Source organism: Eleutherodactylus coqui, chromosome 7 (assembly GCF_035609145.1).
Source record: "Eleutherodactylus coqui strain aEleCoq1 chromosome 7, aEleCoq1.hap1, whole genome shotgun sequence".
Lineage (NCBI taxonomy): Eukaryota > Metazoa > Chordata > Amphibia > Anura > Eleutherodactylidae > Eleutherodactylus > Eleutherodactylus coqui.
Genome location: NC_089843.1, coordinates 65,396,523 through 65,416,395, shown reverse-complemented (window position 1 = coordinate 65,416,395; position 19,873 = coordinate 65,396,523). Strand labels below are relative to the sequence as shown.

The following is a 19,873-nucleotide window of genomic DNA, read 5'->3' as shown; positions in this document are numbered from 1 at the left end:
CTCCAGTTAATCTTACAGTTAACTAAAACCCCCAAGTCCTTTTCCATGTCAGTGTTTCCCAGTGGTTTCCCATTTAGTGTGTAATGGGGACCTGTATTTCCTCATCCCATGTGTATAACATTAGATTTATCACAGTTAAACCTTATCTGTCACTTTTCTGCCCCCAACCTATCCAAATCCATTTACAACCATATTCTGTGCTCTCTTGTGTTATTACTTTACATAGTTTTCAGATCATCTGTAGATATTAATATATAATCTTTTTACAAGGTATTTAACTGGCGGGTGCTGGCTGTCTTTGACAGTTGATACCCACCTGCAAGAGCTATGATCAGCACTCACACTGATTGCAGCCGTTAACTCTTTAAATGCCTGGATCGGCATTTGGGGGTCCTGAAAAGTCTGCTCGCAATAAGATTGCAAGGTGCCATTCAGTTGTCATAACATTTTTTATTATTATTCTTTTTTAAAGGATATTAAAAGTTTTAAAAACTTTTCCCATATTTAAAATTAAAAAAAAAAAAGCACAAAAACATATTTGGTATCGCCATGTCTATAAAAGTTTGATCTATCAAAATAATGCACTATTTATCCTGAATGGTGAGCGTCATCAGACAAAATATATCCACAACGGCAGACGTTTTGGAAAAGAATAGGTTTGAATCCTTAAAGAGTTAATATATGAAACAAATTAGGGCTAGTACTGACCCCTGTGGTACCCCACTAGTACTGGTGATCAATCTGAGTGTATACCCTTAATAGGCTCTCTTTCCTTTTTTTTTTTCAATCATGAAGCCAGGTATTTACCCACTTACACACATTTCTCCCCAGTCCAAACATTCTCCTTATTTATACCAACCTTTTATGTGGCAGATCAAATATGTTAGATAAATCAAGATACCTGACATCCAACGACTCTGCCTAGTCCAGTCTGGAACTTACCTCCTTGTAGAAGCTGATTGGATAAGTTCGACAGGACCAACCTCTCATGAGCCTTACAATAGCAATTTGTATCCACAAAACAGAAGAGGGAATAGTTTAGCTGATACAAGTTGGTATTGTAAGCAGGGGCGTAACTATAGAGGGTGCAGGGGATGCGCTTGCACCCGGGCCCAGGAGCCTTAGGGGCCCCTAAGGCCTCTCTTCTCCATATAGGGAGCCCAGTACTATGAATAAAGCATTATAGTTGGGGGCCCTGTTACAGGTTTTGCATTGGGGCCCAGAAGCTTCAAGTTATGTCTCTGTGCAGCATGGTTTAGGTATGGGTACGGGTACAGATAGAGGGGGGGCCCAGCTCACCTTTTGCATCAGGGCCCCCGAGCCTTTAGTTACGCCCCTGATTGTAAGGTTCAGGGGTCCTAAAACAATGGTGTTCACAGATGACTCTTATTTATTTGCAAAGCTGACTTGTTCAAATAGAAAAGTTTCACTTCTCCATCGTGTATTTTTCACTATGAATTTTTTCTTACAGTTATGGGTGAAAATTCACCTAACTCTATTAATACCCTCATAAACATGTTTTCTTGTTTTTATACATGTGCATATGCTGCAAGAACGAGTAAGGGTGGTTTCACACCTGCGTTAGGAATTCCAGTTTCTTGCTCTATTCAATGATATAATTCACTGAATGGCTGTAATCGGCTCATCAAGTTCCGGCTGCGATTGGCCGAGGCTATGGTTCTGAGCCAATCACAGCATTCTCTTGCTGGAGGCAGGGTATTTAACCCACATTACCAGGAACAGAATGTTCTTTCAGCGCTGAGGACAACACTAAAGACTGCCATCACGCCTAGAGAGCACCGAGAGGGACCAGGACGCTGCCTGCGAGGTGAGTATTTATCTTTTTTACATGTAGTGTAGCTAGGGCTTATTTTCGGAGAGGGCTTATATTTCAAGCCCCACCCCTCCCCCCAAAATCAGGGTAGGTCTTATTATTGGGGAAACGCGGTATATACAAAAGGTTAGAGACATGGTGTGATGCAAATTAATTGCACCATGTCTCTGCCCTTTTGTGTATATATAAGTTTATTCAGATATGCAGTACTGTGTAAAAGTTTTAGGCAGGTGTGAAAAGTAAACATTTTTTTTCCAGAAATCAAAGGCATCTGATTGGCTCCAAATATATTCTATAGCAGAAAAACAACCCCAAACCTCCAGCCAATGTCATTAAGAACTATCCTTAGTGCAAAGACGTCAAATTGTGTGCAAATTGTCTTGTCTCTAGTTATGTGTATTGCACAGCTGCAGCATGCAAGAGGTTAATATCTGGGAGTCCACCATGCAGCGTCTATCTAAAGAATATCAAGTGAGTGTCTGAGGAGAGTTGTGGTCCCTTCCGGAGTTAATCTGAGTCCTGAAGTGTGCGTGTGTCCAGGAGTGGAGCATTACAGATACATTACAGATAACTTAGACTATAGGCCTGGAATCATCCTGAGTTGTTCTTCGCTGACCATCTTCTAAAGTTGTCTTCACCTGCACGAGCGAGTAAGCTGTATTGCTACCAAACATACAGTAAAGTTCACAAGTCACTGCCCGTTCCCAGTGATTGGGTTTTTTCTAAGTTTCACCGTGTGTGGACTCTCTTTATTTAAACCGCCGAAGAGTCAGGAACAGTGGCGTCACGTGTGACAACTCACACATCTTAAAAATAATCTGATCACAGGTTGTTCTGATGCTGGGTCCTCTCTAGGAATTAGCTGTAATCTATCATAGAATTCGACAATAATCTGCAGCACCACCGCAGGATAAATTAGGAATTACACCAGTGATGCACAATTTGCAGACCGGGGGCCCCATGTGGCCCACGATGCCACCAACCATCTTACACAGGAAGGCTTGTCTATGTGTGGCTGCTTACATGTAGTTTCCATGTTAAAGAGAAGTGGCACACAGCGTATGAGCAAGTTCCCATGGTGCACTGTGTAGACACATTTGGGTCCCTATATATGAAAAGAATGGGCGCCTAAACCAGCGGGGGCTGTCTATGTATGCAGCTCTTTCCTTTGTAGTTTATGGAAACTGTGAAATGTAAGGCCTCCCTCATACAGGCGCTTTTACCGCAATTAGCATGGCGCATTCAGCACAGCACTAATCGCGGTATAATGCCCCCATTGTTTTCAATGGGAGCAGCTCATACAGCCGCTCGATCGCAGCCCTTTTCAGCTCCCCAATTTTGGAGCAGAGTCTGTTCCATGTTGCGGCCGAAAACAAAAGTAAAACGTGGCAAAGCACCACAATTTAAATCGAGGCGCTTACTACAACACGTGTGAGGGAGGCCTTAGGTAGTATTCAGCGAACTGAAATGATAGAACTCTATTTTGGGTCAAACTTTGCTAAACACAGGCATATCTGAGTGTGCAAAATTTGCAAAGTACGCAGAGAAAAAAGCCTATTGATTTTAATGGTTCATTCACATTTCTTGTGTGCCCCAAAAAATAAGATCTACTCACACCAAGGATCACCATAGAAGTCTTTGCACAAATGCGCAATTCCCTGAATGAAAGAAAACATCTGGACCTCATTAGGCTAAATAGCCATTTAACCCTTTGCAATCCAATTTTGGATTCAGGGTTCTCCTAGGGGGCTTCCTCTTTCTGCCATTATACAATGGCACCATCTGCTGGCTAGAGCCAGTACTGTGGTATAGGACACGCTGGAGAGGCCTCCGACAACAGAGCAGCCAGTAATCTACAGTAAGAATACCCTGCCGGACGTCTTCTGACATCGGAGCTGTACAGCCTTCAATCAGAATGTCTTTAGACTTCAGACAGTGGACTGGAAAGGGTTAAATCAGGGAGTGTTTGTCTGCTTTGAATTCTTGAATTTTTCCAAAAGTAGTGTATAGTGATTGCAGTGGATTGTACAGACTGTTGTGCATCTGTTCTCAAAATTACATATCGAAATGCCCAGTAAAAGAAAGGATGGGAATGAGATAGGATCGGGCAAAGGAGAAAAACACCCATGCCATGTCCTATGCCAGTAAGGATGTCGGTGCTAGTACCTGTACTGTTGGCGCCATGTGCCCAGTCCTAGTACTAGTAGCAGCAGCCATGTGTCCAGGCCCAGTAATAGTAGCAGCAGCCATAAGCCCTCTCCCAGAAAATAAGCCTAGCTACACTAGATATAAAAAAAAAACAGCAATACTCACCTAGCTGGTGGCATCCCGGTCCCTTGCGCTGGTCTCCGGCTTTGAATACCCCGCCTCTAGCAAGCGAGTGCTGTGATTGGATCACGAGCACTACTGGTTCAGCCAATCAGAGATGGCACTCGATCATTCACAGCTATTCAGTAAATGACATCACTGAACGTCTGTGATTGGTTCATCAAGCGCCGGCTCTGATTGGCTGAGCCACGGCGCTCGTGATCCAATCACAGCACTCGCTTGCTGAATGCGGGGTATTCAAAGCCCCATTAACAGAAAGAGAATGTTGTCAGCGCGGAGGATAAGACAGTGTCTTATTTTTGGGAAAACATGGTAGCAGCAGCCGTGTGCCCAGGTCCAGTACTAGTAGCAGCGGCCATGTGCCCAGGCCCAGTACTAGTAGTGGCAGCCATGTGCCCAGGTCCAGTACTAGTAGCAGCAGCCATGCGCCCAGGCCCAGTAGTAGTAGCAGTAGTCATGTGCCTAGGTCCAGTGCAAGTAGCAGTAGTCATGTGCCTAGTAGTAGTAGCAGTATCAGCAAACTAATGTTGTCCATCTCTTCCAGTGGATGTGTTATTTTTGAGGATACTTCAGCCATTGTGGGCTAGTTGTCTCGCTTTCAGTCATCTCAAGAAGAAGTCTGCAATGTTACTTTAAGCCAGGGTTTAATTGATTCCCACTCCTCTAACTCTACAGTTCCTTGGCACACTGATAGAGACATTGGCTGTTCTCTTCCATCGTCTTTGCCTTCACTCCCACCTCCTAGTGGGGAGCCACCTTTTCTTCTAAGAGACAGCACCCTGGGTCCCAAGGATAAGGAAGATACTCAACAACAACATAGTGATGAGGAGGAGTTGTGTGGGGACAGTCAGCATTTGGAGGGTGTTGCGGAGGTGGTGAAGGTGGAAGTAGTGACCGAGATGCATAGCTAGAGTAGTAGGGGTGGTAGCCATGGTGGTAGTGGCAGCTATGAAGATGATGGATATGGTGAAGGATGTTCACCAACACCACCTGATCAACCAGGTTTATTTGTACCTGGATTGTGCCCTTTCTCTAGCATATACCCTAAGCCCAGATCCTATGGACTTCTGGGTCAGTAGATTGGAACATTGGCAAGAACTGCCACAGTTTGCCATGTGTATACTATCTTGTCCACTCTCCAGTGTAGCATTAGAGAAGAGTATTCCGCTTGGCAGATTCACCTTTAAGTGAACAAGATTGTCTTCCAGAAGCTTGGAAAAACTCACAAAATGAACCTGGAATAAATCGGTGAGGATTTTAAAACCCCTGTGCCTGATGCCACTGATTAGATCTGCCATTGCTGCTGTCAACTTATTACCAGCACCCCTGCTGTCGATTCACTACTGCCACCAGTCCATCACACCTGCATCCACCCATTACTATCAGGCCAACACAACCACAGATCTCCTGTCCTTCCCATTGTTTAATACTAGGTTTCTGCTGATGTAGCTACTTCTACGACCCTCCTGCCACTACTACCAGGCTACACAACCACAGATCAACCAAACGATCCCCAAAAAGTGATAATTTTTTTCAGCTTTTCCTTTGTGAAAAAAAGTAATTTCTTCTTTTGTTTCCACGGCAGAAAACATGGTGCTACTCCCAAAATGGGCTAATAGTATATTTGAAAAAACAGGTTTATTAGGGCAGACAATCCCTTTAATCACTTAACTCTCTGATGCACTGCGAAGGTGAACTCCAATCGTGGCATATTCCAGACCCACATGACCCACTATTCTCCCCACCCACTATATAAATACTACCTCGGTACAAAGTAAGACTGGAAGAGCCCTCAAGATCATGGAGCCTGGATAAGTACAAGCTTCTAAAGATTGTTTTGCTATCAAAGACACGGGAAGAGAACATGTGTTCCCTGTGTCTATGGAAAGGTGGTGTAAATTTGTAGAGTGAAAAGTAATATTTTTGGAATATGTAATTTTTGTAAGCTTTTTTCGTCAAGAAGGTTGTTTTTGAATATACAGTGTGTGTGTGTGTGTGTGTGATGTAGCAGTCAATCATTCAAAATGACATAGGTTTATGCTACTTAAGTATAGAGTCGGACTGGCCATAAGACACCAGGAGGATCGTCCGGTAGGTCTAGGCCCTGACATGGTAATAGACTCCAGCCACAACAGGCTCCCTGAGGTCCATCAGAGTTTATGATGCAATACAACAGGACATGCATACCTGCTCCGTAGAGCTGCGGGATGGGGGCCATTGTGTTTACTGCAAGATACACTTTAGGTTTGCTGCTCCTATCAGAGGTCATTTATTCTCTTTGTAACAAGTCTGTAGTTTATATATGGATGATGTCACATTGTTTTCTTATGCTCAATCTATGATGGGAATTTCCAATATCTGGAAAATACCTGCTATAGCAAAAAATGTGAAGAATGTAATATATTTCCTTTCCTGTGCAACAAATGTTGTAAATATAGTATTAGCTGAAAACCTTTTTTTTTGAGAATCATAAGTAGATATGAAAATGATCAGTGACGTTGGATTTCTAATTTCTAAAGATTTTTGATATCACATGTATTGTGATATGTAAGCGGCATTATGAGCATTATTTCCTACCTGGGTATCGCAGGACACAGATGTGACAATTATAGTTAATGAAATTACTGATTTTACAATATTTGTTACGTCTGCTGTACTGTACAACTTATCAGTTGTGGCTGCTGGGAGCAGGGGCGTAACTAAAGGCTCAGGGGCCCTGATGCAAAACGTGAGCTGGGGTCCCCCTTCCAACCTGTTTCTGTACCTGTACCCATACCTAAACCATGCTGCACAGAGACATAACTTGAAGCTCCTGGGCCCCAATGCAAAACCTGTAACAGGGCCCCCAACTATAATGCTTTATTCATAGTACTGGGCTCCCTATATGGAGAAGAGAGGCCTTATGGGCCCCCTAAGGCTCCTGGGCCCGGGTGCAACGCATCCTCTATAGCTACGCCCCTGGCTGGGAGGCTTTTGGTCATGATTAAAAGCTAAGGACACTTTTTGGGGGCAACGTTTTTTCCACTTATATGCATATATCTTGTGCTGACAATCATTTCTACAATAGGGTTTCATTAAAAATGTTGCATAGTTTGTATTCTGCAGCATCTACATATCAGTGTACATAGAAATAGCAGTCCAAGGCTAGGTCACACTAGTGTGGATTAGTGTTCTATGCATTACAGTGATATCTAAGTGAAAATAAATTGCATCGTAAAGCTGTCCATAGCCTTTGAAAAAATAAATTGGTCACAAGTGGCATCGGCTGCATTCATAGCGTTGGCATTACTGTCGTATGTAGAAAAATATCTGTGAAGCAATAGAACTATGATATTTTTCACATTATTACAAATTACTCCCCACGAAAAAAATTACTTGTGTCACGGTAAATATATATGTATTTTTTTTCATGTATCCTTCCTGAAATATGTAATGCTTAATATATTACGGCCAAATCTTCATGTTAAAGGCCTATTTTATTTAATTGTTCCAATTGTCTTGATTCAAGAGCAAGTAAAATCATTTGGATGGTAGTGAAAAATCTCTCCATATCACAATCATGAAAAAAACTCTCTGGTTGGTTGTTTTAGTTGGAAAAGAATGAATTCTCCTTTTTATGGCAGATAATATTTGATGGGAAGCCATTGGTTGCATCAGTTTTATTATAGCACAACTATTTGTTCTCTTCTTTTGAAGACTCATTAACAATTAACCATAATTGCTACAATGTGTTCTCTTCTGAGCAATTGTAGGAATAACGGGCAAATCTAAATGCTCTAAAAGATGAAAAGCATCATTTAGCCAAATGGATTCTGCATGCATTAAAACGATAAAATTGTCAGTATCATTTGTGGTATTGGTAAATTGTACTTGCATTGGAAAATGTATGTGATGTATTTGTATATTCTATCTATCTATCTTCTATCTATATATCTATCTATCTCTCTCATATCTATCTATCTATCTCTCTCGCTCTCATATCTATCTATCTCATATCCATCTATCTATCTATCTATCTATCTATCTATCTATCTATCTATCTATCTATCTATCTATCTCATATCTATCTATCTATCCCATATCTATCTATCTCATATCTATCTCATATCTATCTATCTATCTATCCCATATCTATCTATCTCATATCTATCTATCTATCTATCTATCTATCTATCTATCTATCTATCTATCCCATATCTATCTATCTCATATCTATCTATCTATCTATCTATCTATCTATCTATCTATCTATCTATCTATCTATCTATCTATCCCATATCTATCTATCCCATATCTATCTATCTCATATCTATCTCCTATCTATCTATCTATCTATCTATCTATCTATCTATCTATCTATCTATCTATCTCCTATCTATCTATCCCATATCTATCTATCTATCTATCTATCTATCTATCTATCTATCTCATAACTATCTATCTATCTATCTATCCCATATCTATCTATCTATCTATCTATCTATCTATCTATCTATCTATCTATCTATCTATCTATCTATCCCATATCTATCTATCTCATATCTATCTATCTATCTATCCCATATCTATCTATCCCATATCTATCTATCCCATATCTATCTATCCCATATCTATCTCCTATCTATCTATCTATCTATCTATCTATCTATCTATCTATCTATCTATCTATCTCCTATCTATCTATCCCATATCTATCTATCTATCTATCTATCTCATAACTATCTATCTATCTATCCCATATCTATCTATCTATCTATCTATCTATCTCATAACTATCTATCTATCTATCTCATATCTATCTATCTATCTCCTATCTATCCCATATCTATCTATCTATCTCATATCTATCTATCTATCTATCTATCTATCTATCCATCTATCTCATATCTATCTAATATATCTGTCATATATCTATCTATCTATCTATCTATCTATCTATCTATCTATCTATCTATCTCATATCCATCCATCTATCTCATATCTATCTAATATATCTGTCATATATCTATCTAATATCTATCTATCTATCTATCTATCTATCTATCTATCTATCTATCTATCTATCTATCTATCTATCTACCTCATATCTATCTAATATATCTGTCATATATCTATCTAATATCTATCTATCTCAGATCCATCCATCTATCTCATATCTATCTAATATATCTGTCATATATCTATCTAATATCTTTCTATCTCAGATCTGCTCAGACAGAGGAGTACTTCCACGCTTATCATATTCTTCTCTAGTCGTCTTATACTACTAGCTGAGATGTTACAATACTTAGAGAGGAAGGGGACATTTAGTTTAGTGTGTGAGACTTACATTGCGAACCTCATGCAACTACAGAACATCACACTACAGCGATGCTTATGTGTAAGTAACAAATTCTACATTTTTCCACTTGCCCCACCCGCCATGCAGACTTTAATATATTCCAAGTAGTTTATGACTGTAATGTGTATAGTGTATACAATATATTCATTATACCACGTCATTTATTACATAGAACAATAATTCAATAGCAGTCTGTCATGTCTCACACGGCAAGGATAGATGTATGATTGTTATCTGCATAATACAGTATATAGAAGAATGCATGTAGAAAGATGTTACTGATATGCCAGTCTGGAATATGGATAATACTTTTTGCTTGATTTATACTATAAGTAAAGGTTTTGTGATTCTGATTTTTGGTGATACAATATGGTATCGTATACCGTACATACAGGCATCTACTGCTATACACCTTTATAGATCCTGCTCTGCTGATTAATATCCACCTCATTAATACAGAAGAATTGCAGCCTGTGAATCTATATAAACCATTTTACACAATTGTTTTTCATAAATATGGTGTTGTGCTCATCTTAGCGGTGATCAGTGGTAAATGAATTGTTTTTCTGACGGCACAGTATAGTCAGCATTTTGTGTAGTTTAATAAGGTTATCGCAGCAGATATATTTACATGTGAATAATATTTAATTTTCATCGCCCCAAATATATAAGGGGTGTGTATGTAGAGTGTGATATTACATTGTATACAATTTTTGTGATATTTGCATCATTGTTGGCCCCTTACACATTTTTAGTACTGAAATATGTTGGTACGGATACTACATCAAGTCTGGGGTGTTTGCGGATATTGCTGCCAATTTGCAATGGCATTCACCATATACATTGCAAAGGGTGAAATCCATATCTGCAGCATATATTAACATGCTGAGAATTTAAAATCGTCAGCGCAGGTCAGTCCCAGGCAGATTGTTTTGCAGCACGTGGAGAAACGTTTGCAAAATCCCATCTACTTTACTGCTACTGTAAATGCTGTGGATTTTTCACCCACAATGACTGTGGCAGTAAAGCCATAGCATAGCTGTCCAGCTTGTGCATACCCCAAATGTTCCATTAACCAAACCTGCATATAACAATCCTGATAGATTGCAGATATGAAACCCTGAGCATGTGTCTCTAAATATCTATCTATCTATCTATCTCATATCTATATATCTATAAATACATATACAAATATATATATATATATATATATATAAATATATATATATATATATATATATATATATATATATATATATATATATATATATATATATAGTTATTTGGCTACAGATTGCTAGTATTGTCACTTATTTCATATACTATCAGGCATCATTTAGTATTTGCTTTCTAATGTATTCAAATAAAAGGCATCTCAAAAGTAAGGAGACATCTATAAAAAAAAGAAAACTGTTTGGCGGATGATGATGCAATTTCAGACACAAACATGGTGGCCATCTGGAATGACACCATCTTGTATTAAATTTCTGTTTTTTCGATGGGAATGTTGGTGTGGTACATGAAATTGGTAGAGAACATCACTGTAAAAACAATGGTGTGCTTCATGTTCACGTAACTTTATTTGTTCTCATGTTAAAATTGTGAGTTTTCGCCAGTACAAGCCATGTGGATGATGGCATTATCCCAAGCAGAAAGAGTTTATATATACTTTATTCTGAGATAGATAGAGTTTATATATAATACGGAAGGTTGCAAGTAATTGAATTGATGCCGGAGATCATGGGCTTGCCAGGAGGGTTAGCGACATCCTTATAGACCTTTGGTAGGTGGGAAAAGATGGCGATGTGAGGGTGATTAATGATAAGGAGGTGTCTTTCCTTTCTGCTAAGAATGTGATCAGTATAGGCTCCCTCAATTAGGTTAAATACATTTTTCTGATGGGAACTGTGGGATCTGAGGGCAAGGGGATATAGTCGACCACATCTGATAGGAGACATCTTCACCTGCCCTGACCACTGCACCCCTCCACCGGATGTAATCCAGCTGAGCTGATGAAGGGGTCTTGTTGTAATGTAATGCTGGTTGTATCTATCACCAAATAAAGGAGAAATTTAACCTAATCGTTCTAGTAATTTGGTTCTGGAGCGCTGCGCTGAGCCACCAGTTTTTTGTCTCTTCTGCTTGGGATAACACCATCCATCACATGGCCTATACAGAAGAAAGATCACCTTTTTAACATAAGAAGGAATAAAGTTATGGAAATATGAAGCACAATATTGTTTTTCTTTTGAAATTCTCTACCAGTTTGAGGTGTCACACACTTACCTTCCTATTTGGAAAACTAAAGTTGAATCCACGATTACGGCACTCAAGATGGTCTAACCAATCTCCCCTTTCCTCCACAGTTTGTGTCTAAAATTGAGTTACCATGCACTGAACAGTTCTCTTTAATATGGGGCTTTCCTTACTTTTGAGACATCTTGTAGCTTTAATTTACAATAAAATGAACATGATGAGGTAATAATACTCAACCTCAGAAGGCAACTACGGCAGCCCTCAGATGATCTTCCTGCAGCCCTTTTCTCAGCTGTTCTATGCATGTACACTACACAGTTTCTTGCATGAAATCTGCTTTTCTGTACACATGCACTACCCTGGTGCAGCTTTATGCCATAAAGGTGGAGTTGCTGAGATTGCTGAGTATACAGAAAAAGCTAAACTCGTTCAATCTGTGTTCCTATCTCCCATAGATTAGTAACAATGCAAGTGCAACCAGTCCTCCTCGGCAAGTATGTATATAGTATGTAATGTACAACCCTGTCATGGGGTCAAGGGCTGTATCGGTGGCACCTAAGATGGGGTAATATGACCACCACTCATGTAGAAGATAGAAATTAAATGTGTAAGATGCACATAATGATAAAATACATCCATGGGTTTAAGAAAATAAAAACTCAGACCAAGTATCAGATTGATCTCTTGATGACGCACTGCGTTAATACTTTTTGTCTCACTTTTGCTCAGCCTCTTCATGTCACACTTGTTTTCACTAGCTATCATTAGTCACTGTCACGAGAACATCTATCATCTATCTTGGGATGGTTCCTTTGCTCCCAAAACTTGAAAACGACTGCATCTACCGATAGTATCATCTCAGGTCCAAGGAAACACTGTTTGCTAGTTATGATAACCATTGTAAAAGTGCCATCTCCATCCGGCTGTGTCAGTCACCCCCATAGACTCCAAGTGGAATAGTAGTGCAGATCTTCGAACAGAGCTCTATGAATGGCAAGAAGACCCAAGGGGAGTGTAAAAATAAATGCCTTTTGGACTGGACTACACACAGGTTTATTTGTAGTCTGTAACCATGGAATCACATAAACTTGCAGAGAAATTGTAAGACTATTTGCAAAATTGGTAAATTTTTAAAAATGTTAATTGCAATTAAAAATATTGCGAATGTGTTTAAACCTTTATTTCAGTGTTCATGTCAAAGCAGACATTATGACTACTGTAGGGTCATTTGAGAGCCCTGATTGGTCTCATAACTAGAGATGAGCGAGTATACTCTCTAAGGCACATTACTCGAGCGAGTAGTGCCTTAGCCGAGTATCTCCCCACTCGTCTCTAAAGATTCGGAGGCCGGGCGGGGGGGGAGCGGGGAGGAACGGAGGGGAGATCTCTCTCTCCCTCTCTCCCTCCCGCTCCCACCAGCTCCCCGACGCAACTCACCTGTCACCCGCGCCAGCCCCCGAGTAATGTGCCTTAGCGAGTATACTCGCTCATCTCTACTCATAACCTTTCCTACTTTTTTAATAGATATTTATAAAACGAAGGTTTGGGAATTGTAGTGGGTTAAACAAAGACAAAACCCATCAGTGCTGGTAGCAAAACCCAGCATCTTAACCCTTTCCATATATGCAACATACATGTAAAAATCAGTCAAGTAAAGATTTTTTTAATTATTAGAAAAAATTAATAATATTAAGTTTAAAAAAACACCCCAAGTCATCGCATGAAAAGATAAAAAAATAATGAAACTAGTATCGCTACATCCGTCAAAGTCCAATTTATTAATTTATGGTATTATTAATCTTGCACTGTGTTGCTGTCAAAAAAAAGTATGTAATGCCAGAATTGCGGGGTTTTTTTTGTTTACCTTGTTTCCTAGAAAAATCTGAATAAAAAGCTATCAAAAAATCGTTGTGTGTCCAAAGTGTTACTAATAAAAACTGAAAGACACCTCGCAAACATGAGCCTTCACACAGGAGGTCAAAAGACGGCAACATAAAGCAATATTTTTGGTAGTACTACCTAAAAATATACATACATTTGTTAAGTCCATGATTGTGCTGACCCACAGAATAAAAACAACATGTTATTTTTACTGCACCATGAAGGCTATAAAAACAGACTCCTCCAAAAATGTTGCAATAGCATTTTTTTCCATTTTGCCCAACTTAGAAGTTTTTAAAAGTTTTCCAGTACATTATATGCTACATGAAATGGTACCATTAAAAAAATGCAACACGTACCACACAAAAAAAATCTCCAAAGTAGCTATGGATTAAGAAAAATGTAAAATGTTATGATATTTTGAAAGTGGGGAGGAAAAAATAAAAACAAAATAAAAATAAGAGGACTGCAGTGGGAAGGAGTTAATAGGAGCCTATTTTGATTTTGCTATGGGGTCTTGTCTCTTGTTTGTATGATATTGCTTTAAATTAACCTCCACTAGACATGAGCGAGCATACTCGCTAAGGACAATTACTCGATCGAGCATTGCCCTTAGCGAGTACCTGCCCGCTCGAGAGAAAAGGTTCGGCTGCCGGCGCGGGTGAGAGGTGAGTTGCGGCAGTGAGCAGGGGGGAGCGGGAGGGGGGGGAGAGGGAGAGAGAGATCTCCCCTCCGTTCCTCGCTGCTCCCCGACCACCGACGGCAGCCGAACCTTTTCTTCCGAGCGGGCAGGTACTCGCTAAGGGCAATGCTTGATCGAGTAATTGCCCTTAGCGAGTATGCTTGCTCATCTCTAACCTCCACCAATCACAGTTCCAATTGTTATATATTATACTCATATAACAGGCATACAAATACGTTGACCACATATTAGTCTCCAATAATATTTTACAATGTCTGAATAATGACCCCCATTGTCTAGTTTGTGCTAGTCGATGCATAAGCATATTCATTTTAGGTTTGGGAAGGGTATCATCTCTCCTTAAGGAGACCACCTAAAAGGTGTTTGGAGACACCTAGTAGGTGAGTGAGGAGGCTTATAAGGCCATGCATGCTCCTCTGTTTATTACACTTAATCAGGATTTTAATATTAAGGAATTTGTACGATTCAACTACCAAGGTAGCATCTTATTATAACTATTGTTCATTTCCTCCCGCAGAGCACTGATCTCGAGACAGCACCGGGAAGGAACTGAAGAGGCGGCAATGCCTTTACATAGAAATATCTAGGTGTTTGTTTTTTTTGGCACATTGTCAAAAAGCTGAATTTCCAAGAATTGATGGAAGAAAGGCTTGTGTCTTACTAGCTGGCAGGAAGATGAATGCCATTAAATGTGTGTTGGTTGGAGATGCTGCTGTTGGGAAGACTTCACTCCTTGTCCGCTTCACATCGGAGACATTTCCCGATACCTATAAACCAACCGTTTATGAGAATACAGGAGTAGATGTTTTCATGGATGGGGTCCAGATAAGCCTTGGACTTTGGGACACTGCGGGCAATGATGCATTTAGAACTATTCGGCCCATTTCATTTCAGCATGCGGACATTGTCTTGGTGTGCTTCTCCGTTGCCAATCATGCTTCCTTTCTTAATGTGAGGAACAAATGGATTGCGGAAGTCAAACAGAATCTGCCTCGTGTACCAGTACTTGTTGTCGCCATGCAAACTGATCAGAGAGAACTGAACCACTTACGAGTGCCATGCATCAGCTCCGCAGATGGTAAGCAGCTGGCACAAGATGTTCGAGCCAAGGGATACTTGGAGTGTTCAGCTCTAATTAACCGGGGAGTCCAGCAGGTATTTGAATGTGCTGTAAGGACTGCAATCAATCAAGCCAAGAGAAGAGCCAGACGAAATCGTTTCTTTTCTAATGAGTGCAAAATTTTTTGAACTGCTCCATCTTCCAGGACACATTTTCTTGATGGCGATTGTGAAAAGTACTTTAAAGACACCATATTTCATTGCTCTCCATCTCTTATCGAAGACATGTAAAGTAATGTGTAAAATTCCTACTGGACTTTTAATCTTGCAGACTATAGACTCAATATTTTTTGTTTATGATTTTAATGGTTAGTTATACTATTTTTGCCCTCCTTGTAATGTAACATGGAGACCAGGCCAATTCTCACAAAAATAAAATGGCAGTCAAAGACATGGAAATTTGGTAAAGAATTTTTTGTATTCTGTAAAGTGTAAATATTTATTTCACTTTTACAATAGATAGTACATCAGCATAATAAAATACGGATAGGAGCTGATGGCATACACCAGTCCCCCTCTGCATGAAGTACGGTAGTTCAGGCAATGGATGTACCTTGATGTGCTGTTTGTGAGTTCTTGCTAGAATGAATCAGTGCCACAAAAGCTGGTGGTTTATTTATATGTGTCCAGAATAATTTTCGCAGTCTTTTAAATTGGGCTTTTAGTTCAAGATTTAACTTCGGTCTATTTGCTGCTCTATTGGTGGTAATATCAATTGAAATTCTTAAGATTATTTGTTTTTTTATGCATTCATTTAGTTTTGTGAATTGGTAAAAAAAAAAAAATTTCCCAAAAATATTTGTGCCATGTTTTTGGTCAACAGAAAGGTAGAACTCCAAACCTGGCACTCCCCAACACAACATTAAATAAGAAATCATGGACACGGCCCTATTAGAGTAGTGGACCCATATCGTACCTCTGTGTCCCTCTGAATTTACAAGAAATTTTGGCATGGTCCATTATATGTCGCATTCAACAGATATTCTAGCAGAGTATAGTGCCTCACAGAGGCACCACATGGCGGAACATCTGGTGTCTACAGGTCTGTTATATGTATGCATGAGCTCGTAGGGTAACTTGGAGTCCTGGTTTTGGTTATTTTAGGAGTAGAGATGAGCGAATATACTCGCTAAGGCACATTACTCGAGTGAGTAGTGCCTTAGCCGAGTATCTCCCCGCTCGTCTCTAAAGATTCGGGGGCCGGCGGGGGAGAGCGGGGAGGAACGGAGGGGAGATCTCTCTCTCCCTCTCTCCCCCCCGCTCCCCTCCGCAACTTACCTGTCACCCCACGCCAGCCCCTGGGTGCTTGTACCAGGGGACTTTACCATAGAAAATAATGGGCAATTATGAAATAGATTTTCAATCTTGGACCCTACAATGAAAGTAATGCGTTCTCCTCACTCTTGATATCTGTCAGATATCACACGTGAAAATCGCCTGTGTGAATACACCTATAGACCTCGTGTGTTTAGCGCGCGCATAATGCATGCTTCTAAAAGAACCAACAGTTTCTTATAGAAGCGTTCATATGCACAGACTTAGCAGCACAAAACAGAGCGCACCTAAAAAAGATAGGACATCGGCTATCTTAGGTGCGCGCCAGCAGGAGTTTCCATTGACTCTTATGTAAAGGTGCTTCTGGGCAGCATCTTTTAAAAGTTCTCCTGTAAGCAGTGGGGTATTCCTATTGCTACAGCTGTCACAGTTTTCACAGCAGTCTTCTTCTCCCATTGCTTTCAATGAGGTTGGCACTGCTGCTGCCTCATTGAAAACAATGAGATGAAGGCAATACCCACAGGGATTTTCGGGAAAGGGCTTGAAATATAAGCCCTACCACAAAAGTAACCTCTAGCTGCAGGAAAAAAACAAAAAAAACTTCACCTAGCAGCACTGTTGGGGCTCTGGCGCATGTTGTCTCCGGCTGCCTGACACTGTTCTTGATCATTTTCTTCTGGCCGGGGTTTTAAAAGTTCCCGTCTCCTGGAAGCGCTGCCTCTGATTGGCTGAGCGCAGGGGCCAATCACAGACATTCAATCATTTTTTTAGCACACATAGGCACACAAAAAAATACGCTCGTCTGATCTCGACCTTACTCTTCTAGATGTCAGTGGAGAGGGGCACATCCAATAGTGGCCAACCCACTTCATGCTAAACTCTATGGAGTCTGTCAGAAAACAGTCGTCACCCATTTTAAGGTATACATGAATATATATATGAATATAAAAGTATTTGCAGTTGCAAAAATATAGAGAAAATCTTTGACCAACATGGAATAAAAATGACTGTGTTCAGCTGAAACAAACAAGGATAGTCTGACAATAGAATTGTTGACTGAACAATCAACAACTGAGCACTGTGACTATTTTATGTACTTGTAAGAAACACACCAGCAACTTTTTGCCTATATGGTGCAGCTTAGGCTAAATAAAGCACCGATGGGGTGAACAGAGGCGTAGTGGGGACCCAGGATTTCTGAATATAGTCTAGTCTAAATTAACTTGGACCCCCCCCCCCCTCCTTCAAGAATAACGTAGAGGCTCTTGTGTTTGCCTGACACATAACTGTTTTATGCACCATTCAGGTGTTGTACACCATCTTGGCTCCTTCCTTCCATCTGATATGGTTTTCCTCATGCAAGCTACATTTCTCATGATGCCTTTGGCTCTTCAGACTAAGGAGACGGAGTCTCATCACACTGCACTTGCTCTGAGTCCTATCTGAGGGCAGCAAGTCATAGATCAGTGCTCTCAAGCAAGTATTTATGAACTGTAGTTCTAGTAGAGTTTACAAAATGCGAAGCTCCTTTTAGACTGAACTGCAATACTAGAAACATCCAATGTATCTTAGGTACCCCTTTAAGCAAACCATGACTATTAGTAGAATGTCACCTTATATGATATCAGAAATGGCACTTGGGGAAAAAGTCTTTTGTTCCAGCTACAGGTGAATGGGTTGGATCCTGAAGAGGCCAAAGTCAAAGCCTTTGACTCAATCCAATTACAGATTATGGTTGGACCTGTACACAAGTAGGTCACGGTGCAATATTAGTTTTTCTTTCATTTTGACATGTAAGTATTGATGAGAGTGTATACAAAATAAATAAATCCACTGGGGTTCAATAAAATTGGAAAAAGTCCAACAGTGTTGATGAGGGTGAAGGGCTCTGACATAGATTTGCCTTCTGACCTAGGAACAAGCTATGCCTCTGGCAGTACACGTAGTCAAATACATTTTAAAGGAGATGTCTCACTTCTAGTTGTCTTGCTGCAGGAAGCAGACTGATCTGTATATTATACAGTGGCCCGGGTTGTACTTCAGGCTGAATCCTATTCATTTCAATAGGACTGAACCTGCAGTACTAACCTGGGCCACTGTGCAATGTACAGAGCTGTATGCTTCCTGCGGCAAAACAGCTAGAAAGTGGGACAACCCTTTTAAAAACACCTGAGCTAAAACGGAAATACTGTACTATATTATGCTTCATGCAGACCTCTTGGGATTCCGAATGGCAGACCCTCGCCAGTAAACTATTGATGACCGAGGTCATCAATAGTTAAAGTCCTGGAGAACACCTTTAATTCTACATATACTTTTGTTAATGTGGTACACAATACATGATTAATTGCAAATTCTAGTATTATGTTTTGGTGTCCCCCAGATCTTTTACATATAATCTGGTAGAAGAGACCACTAAAGAAAGTATGATGTGACTCCCACCCACAGCTGGAACTGACGTAAATAGTGGTCATACCGTTATCACCCATATTGTTGATAGGTGATAAATGTCCTTCTTGGGAAAACACGTATTTTGCTAAAATTGCCAATTACAATATGGATAATACTGCAAATATTTTAGAAGATACAATTTGTACTAAATTGTAGGAAATAGAGATGAGCGAGCACGCTCGGTTAAGGCAATTACTGGAGCGAGCATCGGTCTTTTTGAGTAACTGCATACTCCTCCGAAAAAATTTGGGGCGGCGGGGGGTTGCGGGGGTAGGCAGAGAGAGAGAGATCTCTCTCACTCCCCCCCCCCCCCCGAATTTTTTTGGACAAGTATGCAGGTACTCGAAAAGACCGATGCTCGCTCCAGTAATTGCCTTAACCGAGCGTGCTCGCTCATCTCTAGTAGGAAACAAACTATATCCAGCGTTACAATCATCCGTAAGATGCCGCAATTCAGTGCAACCCAGTGTCAGTAGATAAGCCTTCATTTTCTCCTACTCCAAGGTGTTGTATTTAATCATTTCTGCATTAATTAATTCTGATATTTCTAACTTATTTGCACTTGCTACAAGTCCGATGTATATATACATATTTTGTATGTGTGTTACACAGAATGTCTGCTCCTTGCAGTAGCTGACAAGCTACAAGCAGTAGATCACACTCGTTCCTGTAGTGGGACTGAATA

At 40.2% G+C, this 19,873-nt stretch overlaps 1 protein-coding gene across 1 annotated transcript in view; it reads left to right on the top strand.

Moving 5' to 3' along the window:
* The window catches only part of RHOH (ras homolog family member H), a 42,151-nt gene extending 26,296 nt beyond the window's left edge, over positions 1-15,855 (top strand). The window contains exon 2 of the mRNA XM_066574622.1: positions 14,861-15,855. Within this exon, the coding sequence (XP_066430719.1) occupies positions 15,019-15,591 (573 nt within the window). The 5' untranslated portion in view covers positions 14,861-15,018 and the 3' untranslated portion in view covers positions 15,592-15,855. The remainder of the gene's footprint in view (positions 1-14,860) is intronic.
* The last annotated feature ends 4,018 nt before the right edge of the window (positions 15,856-19,873 follow it).